Here is a 15,231-nt window from a genome sequence, read left to right as displayed (position 1 = left end):
AAATGTATATGTATTTATAGTCTCTTTTAAGAGAATGCAGGCTGGCAAAAGAACAGATCACAGTCACTCACTTTTTATTGAATGCAATAAATCCTTATGGGAATACATTTATTTGCATGTTGCTTTTTCTGTGTATAATATTGACATGAATCCTTTAACCTCCGATCCTTTTCTTTTCATTGCCACAGAATCCGTGTGATGATAAACGGCATAAAGACATCTGGTCGAAAGAAAAAACCTGTGACAGGTTGCCCAGGTTCATGGTCATAGGACCACAGAAAACAGGCAAGATACACATAAATGCAAAGTCAAACATGTACATGCAACAAAGACACTCCTTCTGTGTGCCCAGGTGTCTAGAGCCTCTTTATCACAGCCTATTCATTTAATACCCTTCTCTCCTTTGGTCCTGTCAGATGGAGACAAAGCACAAGGCTCTGACTTCCTTTTTTTCCTCCCACGTGCTCTCTACTTTAGATGCGTGGGATACAGCACTGAGCTACCAGCCTTTCCCTTTTTTTCTAAAATATCTATCTCATCAAAGTAAAACACAAAAGGAGGAGCTTATTCAACATCGTAATGCATCACCGGAGTCCCAAATGTCACATCAGTGTGAATTCAGGTATTCTAATTGCTGGGTTTTGGGGGTGAGAGGGGACAAGGTCTTACATAGCTGCTAATTAACCAGGTAATAATCTCTCGAAGGAGAGGAGGAGTCGTTACGGCTACAACAACAATTACATCGCCATAAATTCTTGTTATATTAGACAGTGTCAGAGGAGCTAATAAGACACTGAGTGACAACAGGACATAGCCTGGATGTGTGGGAGAAAGTGTTGGAGGAACAGGTGAGAGGAGAACAGCTGAGGGCAAGACAGGGCAGAACCAGAGCCCCCGTACTGATTGGTGTCAAATGGGTTTGAATCATTTGTTTGGAGGCCTGTGATCATTGCAGGCACACACACACACACACACACACACACACCGTCAATTCTGAGCAGGAAATGGGAAATAAATCTTGGGAAAAGAAAGCTCATCCACTATACGATAGCACTCACACATACTGAAACACACACGGTGAAACACTTTAAGCATGCACACACACATACACACACACACACACACACACACACACACACACACACACACACACACACACACACACACACACACACACACACACACACACACACACACACACACATTCACTCTTACTCGGACTGCTCTCTGCTGAGCTGAATTAACGAGCCAGTTATGAATTATGCCCTTTCTTCCAGGAACGACAGCACTTTATCTCTTCCTGCTCATGCATCCCTCCATCTCTAGTAACTTCCCGAGTCCAAAGACTTATGAGGAGGTTCAGTTCTTCAATACCAACAACTACCACAAAGGAATCGACTGGTGAGAAAACACACACACTCGTCTGTGATCCTTTGACTTTGCATTTTTTTCGCAAAGCAGATAAGGAGAAGACAAAGTTTGTTTTATTCGGTAAGGTTGTTACAGGCAGTTGTGCGTCTTGTAGTTTTCAGTGACACATAAAACAGCTCAAAACAGTTCAACAGTGTCTTCAGAATGATCTTTTAAGAGCGCAGACATAAGCCAATAGACATATGGCTGCTTAAATTGACCTATAAATGAGTTACTTAACTGACAGAGACACAGCTGGTGCATTCTCTAAAGTCACCCATCAAGACTTGACTCTGGAAATTCTTCATTAAACACTGCTTAAATTATACCATTAGGTTCATTTTAAGATCTTCCTCTAAGCAGAGATAAAGGCTTCAACTTTGTGACTTTAGAAGTTCTGTCTGACTTTGGAAAAAAAAAAAAATACACTTCAAGATGTAGCTGTGCCTGCTCTGGGAGACTGAGTTCACGGTGAGGCCTGAATCTGTGAGTGTGAGGAAAGACATCGTGAGTGTACACACGTGCAAATGTTCCTTCCTGAGTTTTTCTTTGTTTCCATGACCTCAGGTACATGGAGTTTTTCCCGATGCCCTCCAACGTTAGCACGGACTTCCTGTTCGAGAAGAGCGCAAACTATTTCCCCTCCGAGGAGTCCCCACGGCGAGCTGCAGCCCTGCTGCCCAAGGCCAAGATCATCACCCTGCTCATCAACCCCTCTGACAGGGCCTACAGCTGGTATCAGGTAAGCACAAACACACAGAATATATTAGTAGCCTGTGACTGCGTGTGCATTACCTTTAACTCTCTGCAGCCGCTTGCTTCATTAGGATACATGCTGCGTTTCTGTATTTATACTACATTAGGTTTTTTATAATCTAGTGTTGTGTTCAGTGAGCGTCAGTCACGAGTACATTTAATTATCCTGATTATCATACCTCCATATATCTATGGACATCTCAATACATGAAATCTACCAGGATCGTAAGATTTTCTGCTTAGTCCTGATTACTTAACGAGATATGTACGTGAACAACGTGCCAGAATAATTGCTCTGTCATTGTCTATTAAAACAATTCTCTCTCACGCTCAGATGCGCTCACGCTACAGATGAGTGAGTAATGTAGTGATTTAAATCCGCAGTCATGCTCTTTGAAGCTTATTTGGTGGTTGTGATCCTTCATCAGCATCAAAGAGCTCACGAGGACCACGCAGCACTGCGGTTCACTTTCTATGATGTCATCAGTGCAAGACAAGGCGCACCACCCGAGCTGCGCTCCTTACAGAACCGCTGTCTCGTCCCCGGTCTGTACGCCACTCACCTCGAGAGGTGGCTCACACACTACCCTGCTAACCAGGTAAACCTGTCCAGGTGCATATCCAGCTCACCTGCGTGGCACCGTTACATTAACCCACTAATATAGACAAAACTTTATGAATGTGAATTGAGAGCAGTTTCTTCATTCTAAAATACTGATGTAGCTTAAACAGAACCATTTGTAACAAAGTATTTAATTTATTTCGGCCCAAATTTATTTGCAATTTCTAAACTAAGTAGAGATTGATCATTTGGGTACAGCACTGACAATTAGTTAAATGTTCAGGTTTCATGGCATAATTGGGAATAATGGTAAACAAACACATTTTACAGTGTCAGGTATATAAATATTTTTATTGCAGCTACATTTGCTGAAACAGGGCTTTGATATTGAATTGCTTAATTTGCTTCTCTGCAGTCACTGCCGTTCAATCATAAACAATTTTCAAGTACTGCCTAATACCTCATCTTCACAGTCTAAAATACGTTGCACTCCAACTTCCCCATCAGTTAACCAGCCTAAAACAGGATAGAAGATGGCTGGACGGATTTCATTCGTGGGAGATGTACACCTCGTCTGTAAGAGTTATAGATTTGAAAGGGTTTTATAATTAGCCAATATACCAATATAACTAGAGTCCCAGTAATTGACACAACTCTGATACATTACAATAGTAGTTCCCAACCGGGAGTTCAAGAGCCTTTGGGGTCACCTGAGATCTCTTGTTTTGATTGTCTTGATTGCCAAAATTACATTTGTCAAAGAAAAGGAAGAAAAAACACTTTCTAGAATCTAAAGTAGACCTGAAATTGGCTGATGCTTTTATTGAAAGCCCCTGCTTCTTTATGGATAAAGTATAGCATTTCTTTGAGGCAACCGGGGGAAAGGCTCCAAGGAGAAAAGGTTTGGGGTGATTGCAATACAGTTTGTTTCATTGACACATAACATTAATTTACCACTAATTTACTAGCAGCTGTTTCACCCAAACAGAATTCAAAATCATGCCAAATCGTATACATTTGGAGAGACGACAAATAAAATCCTTATAATTCCTCGCACTCACAATTTGCATGTTACAGTATTAATAATATAATGTGTGTCTTGCTGAGTGTTTGCATTGAGACAACTCTCCTTAAGTTATAAGGAAGCTTTGAAATTAAAGTGTTTTATCATTATACAACTGAAACACATGTATAAATATATGTATTTATTCTACGTTTCAATCTAAAAACACAGTATCCCACTCTACAAGTTCTGTCAAACCTTTATCAAACAGAAAAAAATGCCTCTTCGGTTGAAGAGTCAATTGATGTACGTATTTAAATCTTATTCCTAAGTTCAACTTTCCAACTTTTGTTGCAGCTGATCTTGTTGCAGTAATGTAGCTGTCCGTTGTAAGCCTCTGGTCTAACAGTGTAAATCTATTTGTGTGCAGGTGATGATCATAGATGGCCATCAGCTGAGGACTGACCCTGTGACAGTGATGGACGAAGTACAGAAGTTCCTGGGAGTCACTCCTCACTTTAACTACTCCCAGGCGCTGACGTGAGTTTCACACAGATTATGTCAGCCTTTGTTTTTATCCCCTGTGCTCTCTTCTCAGTTTTACCAATCTCTCATTTTGGTGTAGAGCAGCTTTCCATTACTATACATTGTTTTAGAAATTATTATAAAAATGTTACTTCTAAAACGTACCAACTTCCAACTGTGTAAAAAGTCTGACACCTACTGGTGAGCAGTGAGGTATTGTACAGGGCGTCAGTTGGTTTCCCTATCTCTGTTTCTATGCAATGTGATCCTCTCCTAAATACAACATATTTGTCAAGATTTAGTAAGGCTGTGATTATAGTACACAAATTTTACTTAATTTTGTCATAATAGATTAGAAGCTTCTTTTTTTTTATGAAAACAAAGAAAGCCATGAAAAGGCACACAACTTCAGCATAATAATCACTTTTCATTTCATTTCTATAAGTGAAATCATTTATTTGTCAAATATAAGTAATACAGTGTTATTTGGTGTAATGCAAACTACAAATTAAGTGAATGCTGAGTTATAATGCTTTCTCGCTATTTTATTATCAAAATCTAATAATGTGACATTCATTTTCTGATACACAGATATTGTGTGTGTGTGTGTGTGTGTGTGTGTGTGTGTGTGTGTGTGTGTGTGTGTGTGTGTGTGTGTGTGTGTGTGTGTGTGTGTACACAAGTCCCTATTAAATAATAGTTTTGTTACATAATATGAAATATGAATGTTTTTTGGCAATCTTTGTCTTAAGGTCAGAACGTGGTGGATCATCAGCCCACAGAGCGATGACTCCTCTCACATATGTATAATACCTCCATCTGAAAAAACTAAACTAAAGAAATGTGCTGATCCAAAATAACTTCAATAGAGAACACACTGGGGCCAATTTCCCAGATGAATATTAAACTACATATTTTGTAACCAGTAAGATAAAACTAATGATGGAACTAATATATGCAGCTGCAAGCGTTGCAGCACTCAAGACATATCACACCACCAACAAAGGGTATGGATGTGTTTACAATTTAATGCTCTATGCATCTGACACTAATTAAAACTATTTGCTTACACATTGTGTGCATTTAAATATGCGCATGATTAACTTTTGTTTTTTGTTTTCATTTGAATAAAATGGCTACAATAGGGAAAGCACATGCATAGAATGACACTGATGTGAGACTTGGGAATGAATCCGTCAAACTTAATTTATATACCATATATTATTCGGGTTGCTATAATTCAAAGGGCTTCACTGAAGATTGAGACGTCATTACAGCGACAAAGCAACGACGGGAAAAGAACAGAAAAAATAAGACAAGGATGAGAAAAAAAGGCATATAAAAAGTTGAACTTGGAGTGATTATTAAAACTGAGAGAAAGAAGTAGATCAAGAATACCTAATAAAAACTGAAAATATGATAATTAAAATGACCTAAACAAGGTACAAGATGATGTTAAAAACCACATAAAACAATTCAAAACACATGAAGCAATAATAAAAAAAATTAAAGAAGCTCTTTGTCGAGAGATGATCTGCTTCTGCATACAGTCATCTCTCCTATTAATTTATGACAAGGATACTGCAGCATCTTCCATGCAGAAAAATCAAACTGTCTTCCAGCTATTTTTCGGTGCAACAAACGGTATTTCATAACTCTCCAAGTCATAAGAATGTGAAGCAAACAAGTTATATCATAAATCCACTGAGTTTTTTCTACCACGTTACTACTTTTCAAAAATTCAACAGACCACCAAAGATTTCAAATTGTATATTTTATTATATGAAGTACAAACATGTGGTTTAATCTAATTCAACCAACTAAATAAATGTGTAGAATGTAGAATGCAGAGTCTATACGATGCACATCAACAAAAAGTATCTTTATTGCAAGTCCAGAGAATTGGCTTTGGCTTGGTGATGCAGTGTCTCAGCTCATTCTCCATTAGAGAGGTTGCATGTGACCTTTATGTTTTGAAGGAGTGGTAAACAGTTTATTTCTCAAGCACCACTCATCAGAATGCAATCTGCCTATGAGCCCTCAAGTCTCCAGACAGGGACATCTAGAATTTGTAGCTTAGATTGGGACAGAGAGGGTCTCTATCTCAAGAACGCAAGCCCACATGCATACAAATAATTTGTAAAGAGATGCATTTTGACAGAATAATAAGGAAGTGTGTGTGTGTGTGTGTGTGTGTGTGTGTGTGTGTGCGTGTGTGTGTGTTTTGGCAGAGGACAGAGTTACACAAAAGCCTAATCTTTCTTTTCTCCTCCTCATTCTTTTGACATGGCAGCAGTCTGACAGATCCTCAACACTGGAGCCTATTTATTTAATCCCCCTCTCCTTTCTTCCTCCTGTCCTGTCAAAAGAAGAGCTGAGGAAGAAGCACTTAACTCCTTTTTTATTTCGTTCCCCCACCGATGCATACTGATGAAGATTCATTTTAATTACATTTACACCCTTAACATGGGAGTAAGTGTACATTGTTGTTTTAATTGTTGACTCTTTCATAATGCTCCACCAACTGTCGCCGCACAAATTCAAAATACAAGTTTTACACTAAGGTTAGAATTAAGCAGTATTAGAATTCACTCATACTAGTGTTGCAGGAAGTTGGAGCCAGACTCGGCCAACACCGGGCAAAAATCAGAGTACACATTTGACAGGTTGATAATCGACATGAACCATCATCCACACACTCATTCACACCTGGGCTTATTAAAATGCATCAAGAACTATAACATGGATCTCTGCAGAAAAAGAAGAGCAAATATCCGTGGAGAAATCATACTCAGGGAGAACATGGTAACTCCACAAAGATGGAGGCCAGCAAGCGAAACCTTGGAAGAATATTGTTGTGAGGCGACGGTGCTTACCACTCTATTTCCATAACTAAATATACGTATGTATACAGAATTGAGCTGGACAGGTAAATGTACCTTCAAATTATAGTACATAAGCACAGATTCCCCCAATGCTATGTACATGTTGATATTTATGTAATTGTACATAACCATGCATGACAGCGAGCCACAAATGCAATCACTTGCAAAGGCACTTTGCTTAGAAAGTCACCCACCATATCTGACAGGTTGTCACAGAACGTGCTGTGGGGATGCGACGGTCTTTGCACTTTGATAATAGGAACAACACTTTTCACAAGGGACGCTCAAGAAACCTTAGACAGACATCAGATTCATTAAAAGCTTCCTTTCTCACGTATGGGTATTTTAAACATCCAATCATGAAATCCTGCTCTATCTGATTCACAGTTATTCTCCAGTGACCTCACTGTTTGTTTTGCTTGAAATGTTTTCTGCTTTTCTGATGTATGCTATTAAATAGAATACGGTTCTTTTCCTGGTCATATGTTGGGATAAATATGTTTTGTCTCAATGAAGAAATTGCATATATACAGTATATTGTATAGAATTTTGCATCATAAAAATCCACAAAAATCCTTTCCAGCTCATGTCTGCAGTTACTTCCTTCATTGTGTTTTTGTGCAAACTAAACAAAACATAAATAGTGAAACAAACAATACCAGTGTGTCTTTTCAGAATTATTTTTTTTAACTACTCCTGCTCGTGGTTTGCTGTATGAATTAACCAATATACTTTCCTTTTGCTGAGTGTTTGCTTTGAGCGGGAGAGAAAGAGATTGAGAAATAGAGAGACGGGTACAGAGCAGAGATGACAGCCACAAAATAAGAGAGGGCAACAGAGACAGAGAGATATAACGAGACAGCGCCGCTGTCAGTGAGGAGTACGAGACAGGCTGAGTGTGCTGAATGCGTAGTAACATTTCTGTCTGGTTTGTATGTGTAAGATGTCTGCTGCTCTTTTACTGGTCTGATTTCTAAAAAGGAGAACCATTTTCAAATAGGAGCACTGAAGTTTATCATTACTTTTTTTTTTATTTCTCCAATGTGTGCTTCCTCAGCTTTGACCCGCAGAAAGGCTTTTGGTGCCAGCTCCTTGAGGGAGGAAAGACCAAATGTTTGGGGAAAAGCAAAGGACGGAAGTACCCACCGATGGAGCCAGAGGTATAATTATTCGATATAGATTGATGTTTGACAAAAGATGAGATGTCTGCTTTGGATAAAATGTTTGAAAAAGTGACGAACGCAGATGGAAAAGCAGCTTTCTGACTGACAGTGACAGAACCTCAGTCTCCACCATCACCGTGGCAGAATTTCCCACAGGACTCAGCACAGGGGTGGAAACTGTCAGCCAATCAGATTCCGCCAACTTACAGCCTAATTATGAGGACTCAGTAGTGACCCAACACCCGCGAGAGAGAGAATGAGGCAGGCTATGGAAGGAGGGAGTGAGGTAGAAGGAAAAAAAATCCAATCCATAAATCTTTGTCCTGGAAAATGCTTTGCTGACGAGAACCCAGACCTGCAGACAATGAATCACATTCTTGCTCTCACATGAAGACAAACACATAGATAAAATTTGTCCTCCCACATGTGCTCACAGGCAGCTAATGGCTGTGCCTCGGTGTCACCTGTAATTAAACTGTATTTGAGTTTCCACCGAGGGGACAGAAAGGAGAGGACAGAATAAGAGGAGTAAGAAGGGAGAAGGAGCAAACACAGTGGAGGGGGAAAGATTACAAGGGATAATAGATCTCACGCATCCTTCATGTAATTTTCTCCTCTCTCTGATTCTCGTATTTCTTAGCTTTGTTCACTCTACTCAGCACTTCTCAGCCCTAAAGTCCACCTGTGGAGAAATAAACTGATCTAAAGATTGTGGCATGTCATTAATCTCACTATGTTTCTTGCTTATTCCTCTTCAAACTGTTTCAACCCCTCATTCTAACCCTTTTTTTTTTTTTTTTTTTACTCTTTTTGCATTTCCTTTCCTCATCTGCTTCCTTTGAAATGTACTTTTGGCTGCAAGTCTTAGTGACATTCCTTCTTTCATCCATGTTTTTTTTTTTTTTTTTAAATCTACGTCTTATCAAATCCAAATTCACCAAACCTAATTCCTTCATTTTCTCTCCATTCGTCCTCATTACCTGACCATGTCTGTATATCGCCCATCTATTTAGCTCTTATCGTTCCACTTCTTCACTCTTGTCCTCCCTGCATCTCTCTTTCAGGCACGTGCATATCTCTCCAGGTACTACAGGGAACAAAATGTGGAGCTGTCGAAACTGCTGCATCGCCTCGGACAGCCTCTTCCCTCTTGGCTCAGAGAGGAGCTGCAGAAGGTCAGCAGCTTGCTCATCTCACCCACTTACATGCGAGTCATCATCTCAACAATTGTTAACCACGGGCTTAACTAAACATCCTAATACTTTGTCATTGCTTTCACTGCAAAGTAAGCAACAGTCCAAACAATGACATTGTCATTGTCAACAAGTTTTTGCTGCCAAACCTGAAACAAAGGACAATGGTTGCGTGTGTTTATAGTATTTTATCATCCCTGTAGAGTATTTCATTCAAACTAAAACATGATACTTGAAACATTAAAATATTGTTTGTTACCTCTGCTCATATGCCAGTCCTTTTCAGATTCATTTGAGAGTTGCAAAGCATTATGTGTTTTAATTAATACTTATATTATTTTATTATGTAGTATTTTTTTAATGATATAAGTAATTAAGCTTAGTTGTGAAACATGATTCAAATATCTTCAATTCATTTTGTAGCCCCATTTGAACCTGATTTGGATAAAATGGTGTATATAAGATGAATGGATAGACATCACCACATTCATTGCTTTCAGACCTAACCCTGTCCACTTAGAAACAAGGCTTAGGGGATTTTATGGGGGTTAGAAAACAAATTTTTACATTCATAAACACATGTGAAAGAACACCATGTTTACAGAAAACACAAAATGTTTTGGGTGGGAAAACAATTGCTCATGAAAAAACTAAAGGACCTCTAAAAGTACTCGCTTGTGCTGAAGACAGGTAATCTCCCAGGCCAAATCACCTCCTAATCTTTTTGCTATATTCAAAGCATGATAAATTCACAAGGTTCAATAATGGAGGTGACAGTCTTACCTTGATCTCTACGGTGCATTTGTTTGGCTTCTTTTTTCATTTCTATGCTTGTCATTTGAATAAAGAAGTAAATCAGGAGGAATCATATCACCTTTTCACATCTTTTCCCTTTTCTTGTTTTTGTGTCATCCTCTCCACCCCGTCCCTCTCTACCACTTCCTGAAGGTTAGATAACCTTTGCATCCATGAGCCAGGGTTAAAGGTCAAGGAGTCAGAGACCAGAAAGCGACCAGGAGCGTCTGGACCTCCAGATGCACTACTGTCTGTGGCCTTTTTGTGCACCCCGAGGTGACGGCAAGCACAGGGTGCCTTGTTTCACCGAGGAGCTGTGACGCTGCTGAGGGCAGCAGAAGTCCTGGGAGCACGCAAAGAAACTTCATGAGCTGAAATGGATGGATGGATGGATGGACGGATGGATGGATGGATGGATGGATGGATGGTGGTGAAAGCAGCTCAAGTGGGACTTGAAGGAAGGACCCCAATATTACAGTGAAGAGGACTTTGGGAGATACTCGGAAGTCTCTGATACCCAAACCCTGTTCTGAACTGCTGTGAAGTATCAAGCAGATCTGCAGTGACTTCAGTGTTTTTGTTTTGTTTTGTTTTTTTCATCTTTAAATTATGTTACCAGAACAGCGCTGGTCAGCTGTGCATGGTGTCATAGAAATGACTTTATACTACGTTTTGTTCCACACACAAAAAAAAAAACAACAACTATGTGGGTGATTTTTTTTTTATTTTACATTTTGTTAAGTTTTGTTTTGGGTTTTTTTGAGAGAGAATCAGCATTGAGGATAAGTGCATAAACTCAGGGGGGAATGACAGGCAGTTGCTTTCCGTCTTTTCTTTATGTTAAAAGTTTCGGGTAGATCCAAAAGCCTTGTTCACCCTTTCAGATGTCACGTGATGCTTTCACTTGAAAGTTAAGATGGAAAATGAGTCACTGAAGCTAAAAGAATGGCCTGCTACATATCTTCCCCTATGACAAGTTGTGTAGAGGAACATTGTGTCCATTTAACAAAGAATGAGTATTGATGATTTCAGCTCTGAGGACTGAAGAGACACAGATTTGGGGAGATGACAAAATCCACCTGTTGGGTGTAACATGTTTTAGTATTAAGGCTTTCTGAATAGTTGCTGTAAATGCAGATGGTTTTTGTTTCATCAGTATTTCAATTTAATCTCAACCGCATCTCTTTTTTTTCCCCCTTTTGGAATAAATGGCCTATGTTCACCTTCAGTTTCAATGCAAAAAAAAACAAAGCTAAATGTCAAACACAGAAACCAAAATTAAAGAAGTGGTTATGACTAACTGCATACAATGTTTTTAATGACCTGCAAACTCATCATGTTTGGTTTAACTGGTTAACAAGAAAAAAGAAATTTGACCTTGAAAGTACCTGAACATTGCAGCTCATTGTTTGAAAAAGTGTGTATCTATTGACACAAACGAACCAGTTGCCCAGGTTGTACTCGGCCAGTTGTCCCTTATCAGCTCTCACCACCATCATCTGGATAAAGTGAGTACAGAAGGTTTCCAGATGGATTATTATGCATACGTATCAAAAAAAAAAAAAAAAATTCAAAAGAAACTTGCCCATGATTATAAGGTACAGTGGTTCGCGCAGTCACCTCATATCAAGATAATCTCTGGTTTGATTCCGGGATCTATTTTGGATGCCTGTCTTTGCATTTTCTCTCTGAGGATGTGTGGGTTATCTCCAGGTACCCTGGTTTCCACCCACAATCCATCTATTTAACTGGTTCCTCTAACACTAAGTGACTGTCTCGGGCAGAAGTGAGCACTCCTGGTCCACGACGGCTGTAATCCTGCACAGTTCAACACAACTAATCACAATGATTGGCTCGTTATCAGGCTTTCTGCAGAGCTTCATCATGATATATTAACTTCAGGTGTGTTGAAGCAGGGGAACATTAAAACCCTGCGGCTTTTGAAGACCAGGAGTGCCCACCACAGCTCTATGAACATCCCCAGTGTCGGGTGTTGTCCGCCTTTTCCAATTCAAGCACCTTGATACCCTGCGCTGGATAAAGCAGAAGATTAATGGATCATCCAAATGACTGAATTCACTTATGCCAATCCCATATGCTGAATGATGCATTTATAAAAACATTAACCCGACATCTGTACGCCTGATGTGGAACAGCGTTGTAGGTAAGTGACCTGCACCAAGTAACGACTTTACAAAGATTGGCCCAAAAGACAAGTCCTTTCAGCTGCTGTTTCTACTTATTTCTCGAATAAAATACAATATTACTTTTATCCAGACTACATTTTCTTCACCCCAGGAGAAAATCTTGTGCATCAACCCAGCAGTCATGTAGACAGCCGAGTATGATAGTCCATGATGGTGTAGTATTTAGAATTTAAGGATGTCAATTTTGTGTATTTTGTGCATTAGGTGTCACTAGTGAGTCACTGTTGAAGTTTGTCCTCAGTTCATCTGTTTTGGTTGTTTGTCGAGAGTTTTGCAGTGTGTTTTTATGAGAATTGATGCTGGATTTATACACCAGTGGATTGTGTGATCAGCATGCAAACTTCAGTGCTCATCCATACCTACAGGACAACAGACATCACATTAAAAATAGAATTTAGCAAACTCATACCCTGTGCCATTTAAACTCTGAAAAAGGACTAACTAGAGTTGATTTATTTTACATACACACCAAGATAATTACAAATAAAAATACTTTTTGTGTTAATGATATTTTAATAAGAATTAAGATGAAGCTGCAGCATATTATTTTTCTGAGTTAGATGTTTGGTTGTGTTTAGTTGAAAGCTTTCATAATTGATCAATTAAATATAATAATAATAATAATTTGATAATTTCATAAATTATTTTTAATGATCACCAAATTATCACAGTTATATAGTATAATAAGTTTTAGCTAGACTTAATCATGATCTGAGCTTAAAGCTCATACAAATCAGTCTCTGGAAAAAATGCGTTGCCTTTCTTTTTTTTTACATTCAGATCAGTTGATATGTTTTTCCATCTTTTCTCCTATTGTCAATAACTACCCTGGCCCATAACTGTATTTTTTAATCCAACGAGGTCAGTAAGAGAGGTGCAGGAAAATAAAGGGTCTTTTTTTCATACCACCTAAACAGAACTACAATTAGACTGTAATATGAAAGCCAATTTTACAAAATGTTCAAAAACAGGCTGGACTGCTCGCGAAAACGCTTCCTAATGGTGTCATTAGGCAAACAAGACAGAGCTGGACACAAAGAGGACAACTCATGCAAGTTCACAGGTGAGTTTGATGCTGTGTGTGTGTGTGTGTGTGTGTGTGTGTGTGTGTGTGTGTGTGTGTGTGTGTGTGTGTGTGTGTGTGTGTGTGTGTGTGTGTGTGTGTGTGTGTGTGTGTGTGTGTGTGTGTGTGTGTGAAACAAGACACTGGATATGAATGTATGTCTGTAGTTGTCCTGCATAATAATGGCCAGATGAGGGTGCTCTGGGACAGAGGGCTCAGTTTTACTGACGCTTGTGTGCTGATGTAGAACAAGATGAATTATGATGGGAGTCAAAACGTTTATTCGCATAAATATTCACCTGCAACATGTCCTCCCTTCTGTGCTCATTATTTAAATGAAATGTCTGCCTGGATTTTATTCTAGTGCAGCCCTCTCCAGGGAAATACAGAGGCATAATGCATTGTGACACTTTATTTTTCAATAAGTGCATGCATTATTTATGCATTTAACATTTCACTGTAGCCTGTAAATTTATGTAAAACAGACAATTAAATTTTGTTAATGACTGCTGCTGGAGTCCATGGAGGCTGACTGGCATACACTTTTAATGCATTTCATAGACGATAAATCCTCAATCTGTGCACTTTTTTGTGTGAATAAGTTATTTAAAAAAAAAAAATCTAATAGGAACTTTCTTGAGATGACGTGTCTCCTTACCCTAACACAACTTTATCTTCACTACTGTAGGGCCAAATTGTGACCAAGCATATATATATATGCTTGGTCACAAGTGAAGATAAAGTTGTATATACCATTTTTTATTATTGTATTGTATTATACCACATTGATTTATTATAATAATGGCATTTAATGAAAATAAATTGTATGTTATAATCAACATTGTGATCATTATTCCACAAAAATGAACTTGGTAGTACTTTAATTTGTAAGGAATTTTAATTCACGACTAATTCAGATGTGTTTAAAATGACTGCTATGCTGCCATTAGCTGTTAGAATAATAATTTATTAAGCTGGTGGCCAGTTGCCTCTGTTTACTTTAGACATTGTATTCAACTTATCGGAAGCAATAAAAGAATACAAATACTGCACATTAAAAGTAAATTACAGTGCATTGATAATTACATGTTTTATTGACATTAATATTAAAATGATTACCAATTGTTTTATTATTGCTAAGATTTCATGACATTTCTCAATGTAACTGTCGGTCCCAGTTTTGTTTTGTCTCGTAAACCAGGATGACTCAAAAAGCTGCAGCCATTCCTGTAGAGTGTGTGACATACCAGCGACACTGTGTGTGGGACTGTGTGCATACACATTGTCTGACATGGGGGTGTCCACTTTGACAGTTTGCAGTCAGAAACAAACCTGAAAGAGCCCCGCCGTCGAAACTGCTGTCACATAAGGGAACATAAAATGCAGCAACCAATTTAAAACACATTTTAATTAAAAGCACATAACACTGTGAATTGTCTCAATTAAACAGATCGACCTTTTTTTTTTTTTAACAAAGTTTCAGTTTATGAACAAATGTTACAGTACAGTCAACATGACAGTGTGAGTAAATGCTAAAAGAGAAAGCAGAGTAATGTCATTTCTTTCAAGTGTAGCAGATTGTCTATTCCAAGTGTTGACAGAAGCATGACAACACTGCCCTAACAGAACATTAACCTAGTCTGTCATATTTCTCAAATCAACACTTATA

The 15,231-nt window shown here is 38.6% G+C and overlaps 1 protein-coding gene across 1 annotated transcript in view; it reads left to right on the top strand.

The window, feature by feature from the left end:
* The window catches only part of ndst3 (N-deacetylase/N-sulfotransferase (heparan glucosaminyl) 3), a gene marked incomplete at its 5' end in the record, with an annotated part of 44,446 nt that extends 33,834 nt beyond the window's left edge, over positions 1 to 10,612 (top strand). The window contains 8 exons of the mRNA XM_080520732.1: positions 189 to 285; positions 1,278 to 1,401; positions 1,978 to 2,152; positions 2,595 to 2,765; positions 4,162 to 4,271; positions 8,199 to 8,301; positions 9,369 to 9,479; positions 10,451 to 10,612. Coding sequence (XP_080376858.1) covers positions 189 to 285; positions 1,278 to 1,401; positions 1,978 to 2,152; positions 2,595 to 2,765; positions 4,162 to 4,271; positions 8,199 to 8,301; positions 9,369 to 9,479; positions 10,451 to 10,480 — 921 coding nt within the window. The 3' untranslated portion in view covers positions 10,481 to 10,612. The remainder of the gene's footprint in view (positions 1 to 188; positions 286 to 1,277; positions 1,402 to 1,977; positions 2,153 to 2,594; positions 2,766 to 4,161; positions 4,272 to 8,198; positions 8,302 to 9,368; positions 9,480 to 10,450) is intronic.
* Positions 10,613 to 15,231: the final 4,619 nt, after the last annotated feature.

This window comes from Blennius ocellaris (assembly GCF_963422515.1).
Source record: "Blennius ocellaris genome assembly, chromosome: 3".
NCBI classification, from domain to species: domain Eukaryota; kingdom Metazoa; phylum Chordata; class Actinopteri; order Blenniiformes; family Blenniidae; genus Blennius; species Blennius ocellaris.
The sequence above is the reverse complement of the archived record's forward strand: the minus strand, read 5'-3'. Positions and strand labels throughout refer to the sequence as shown.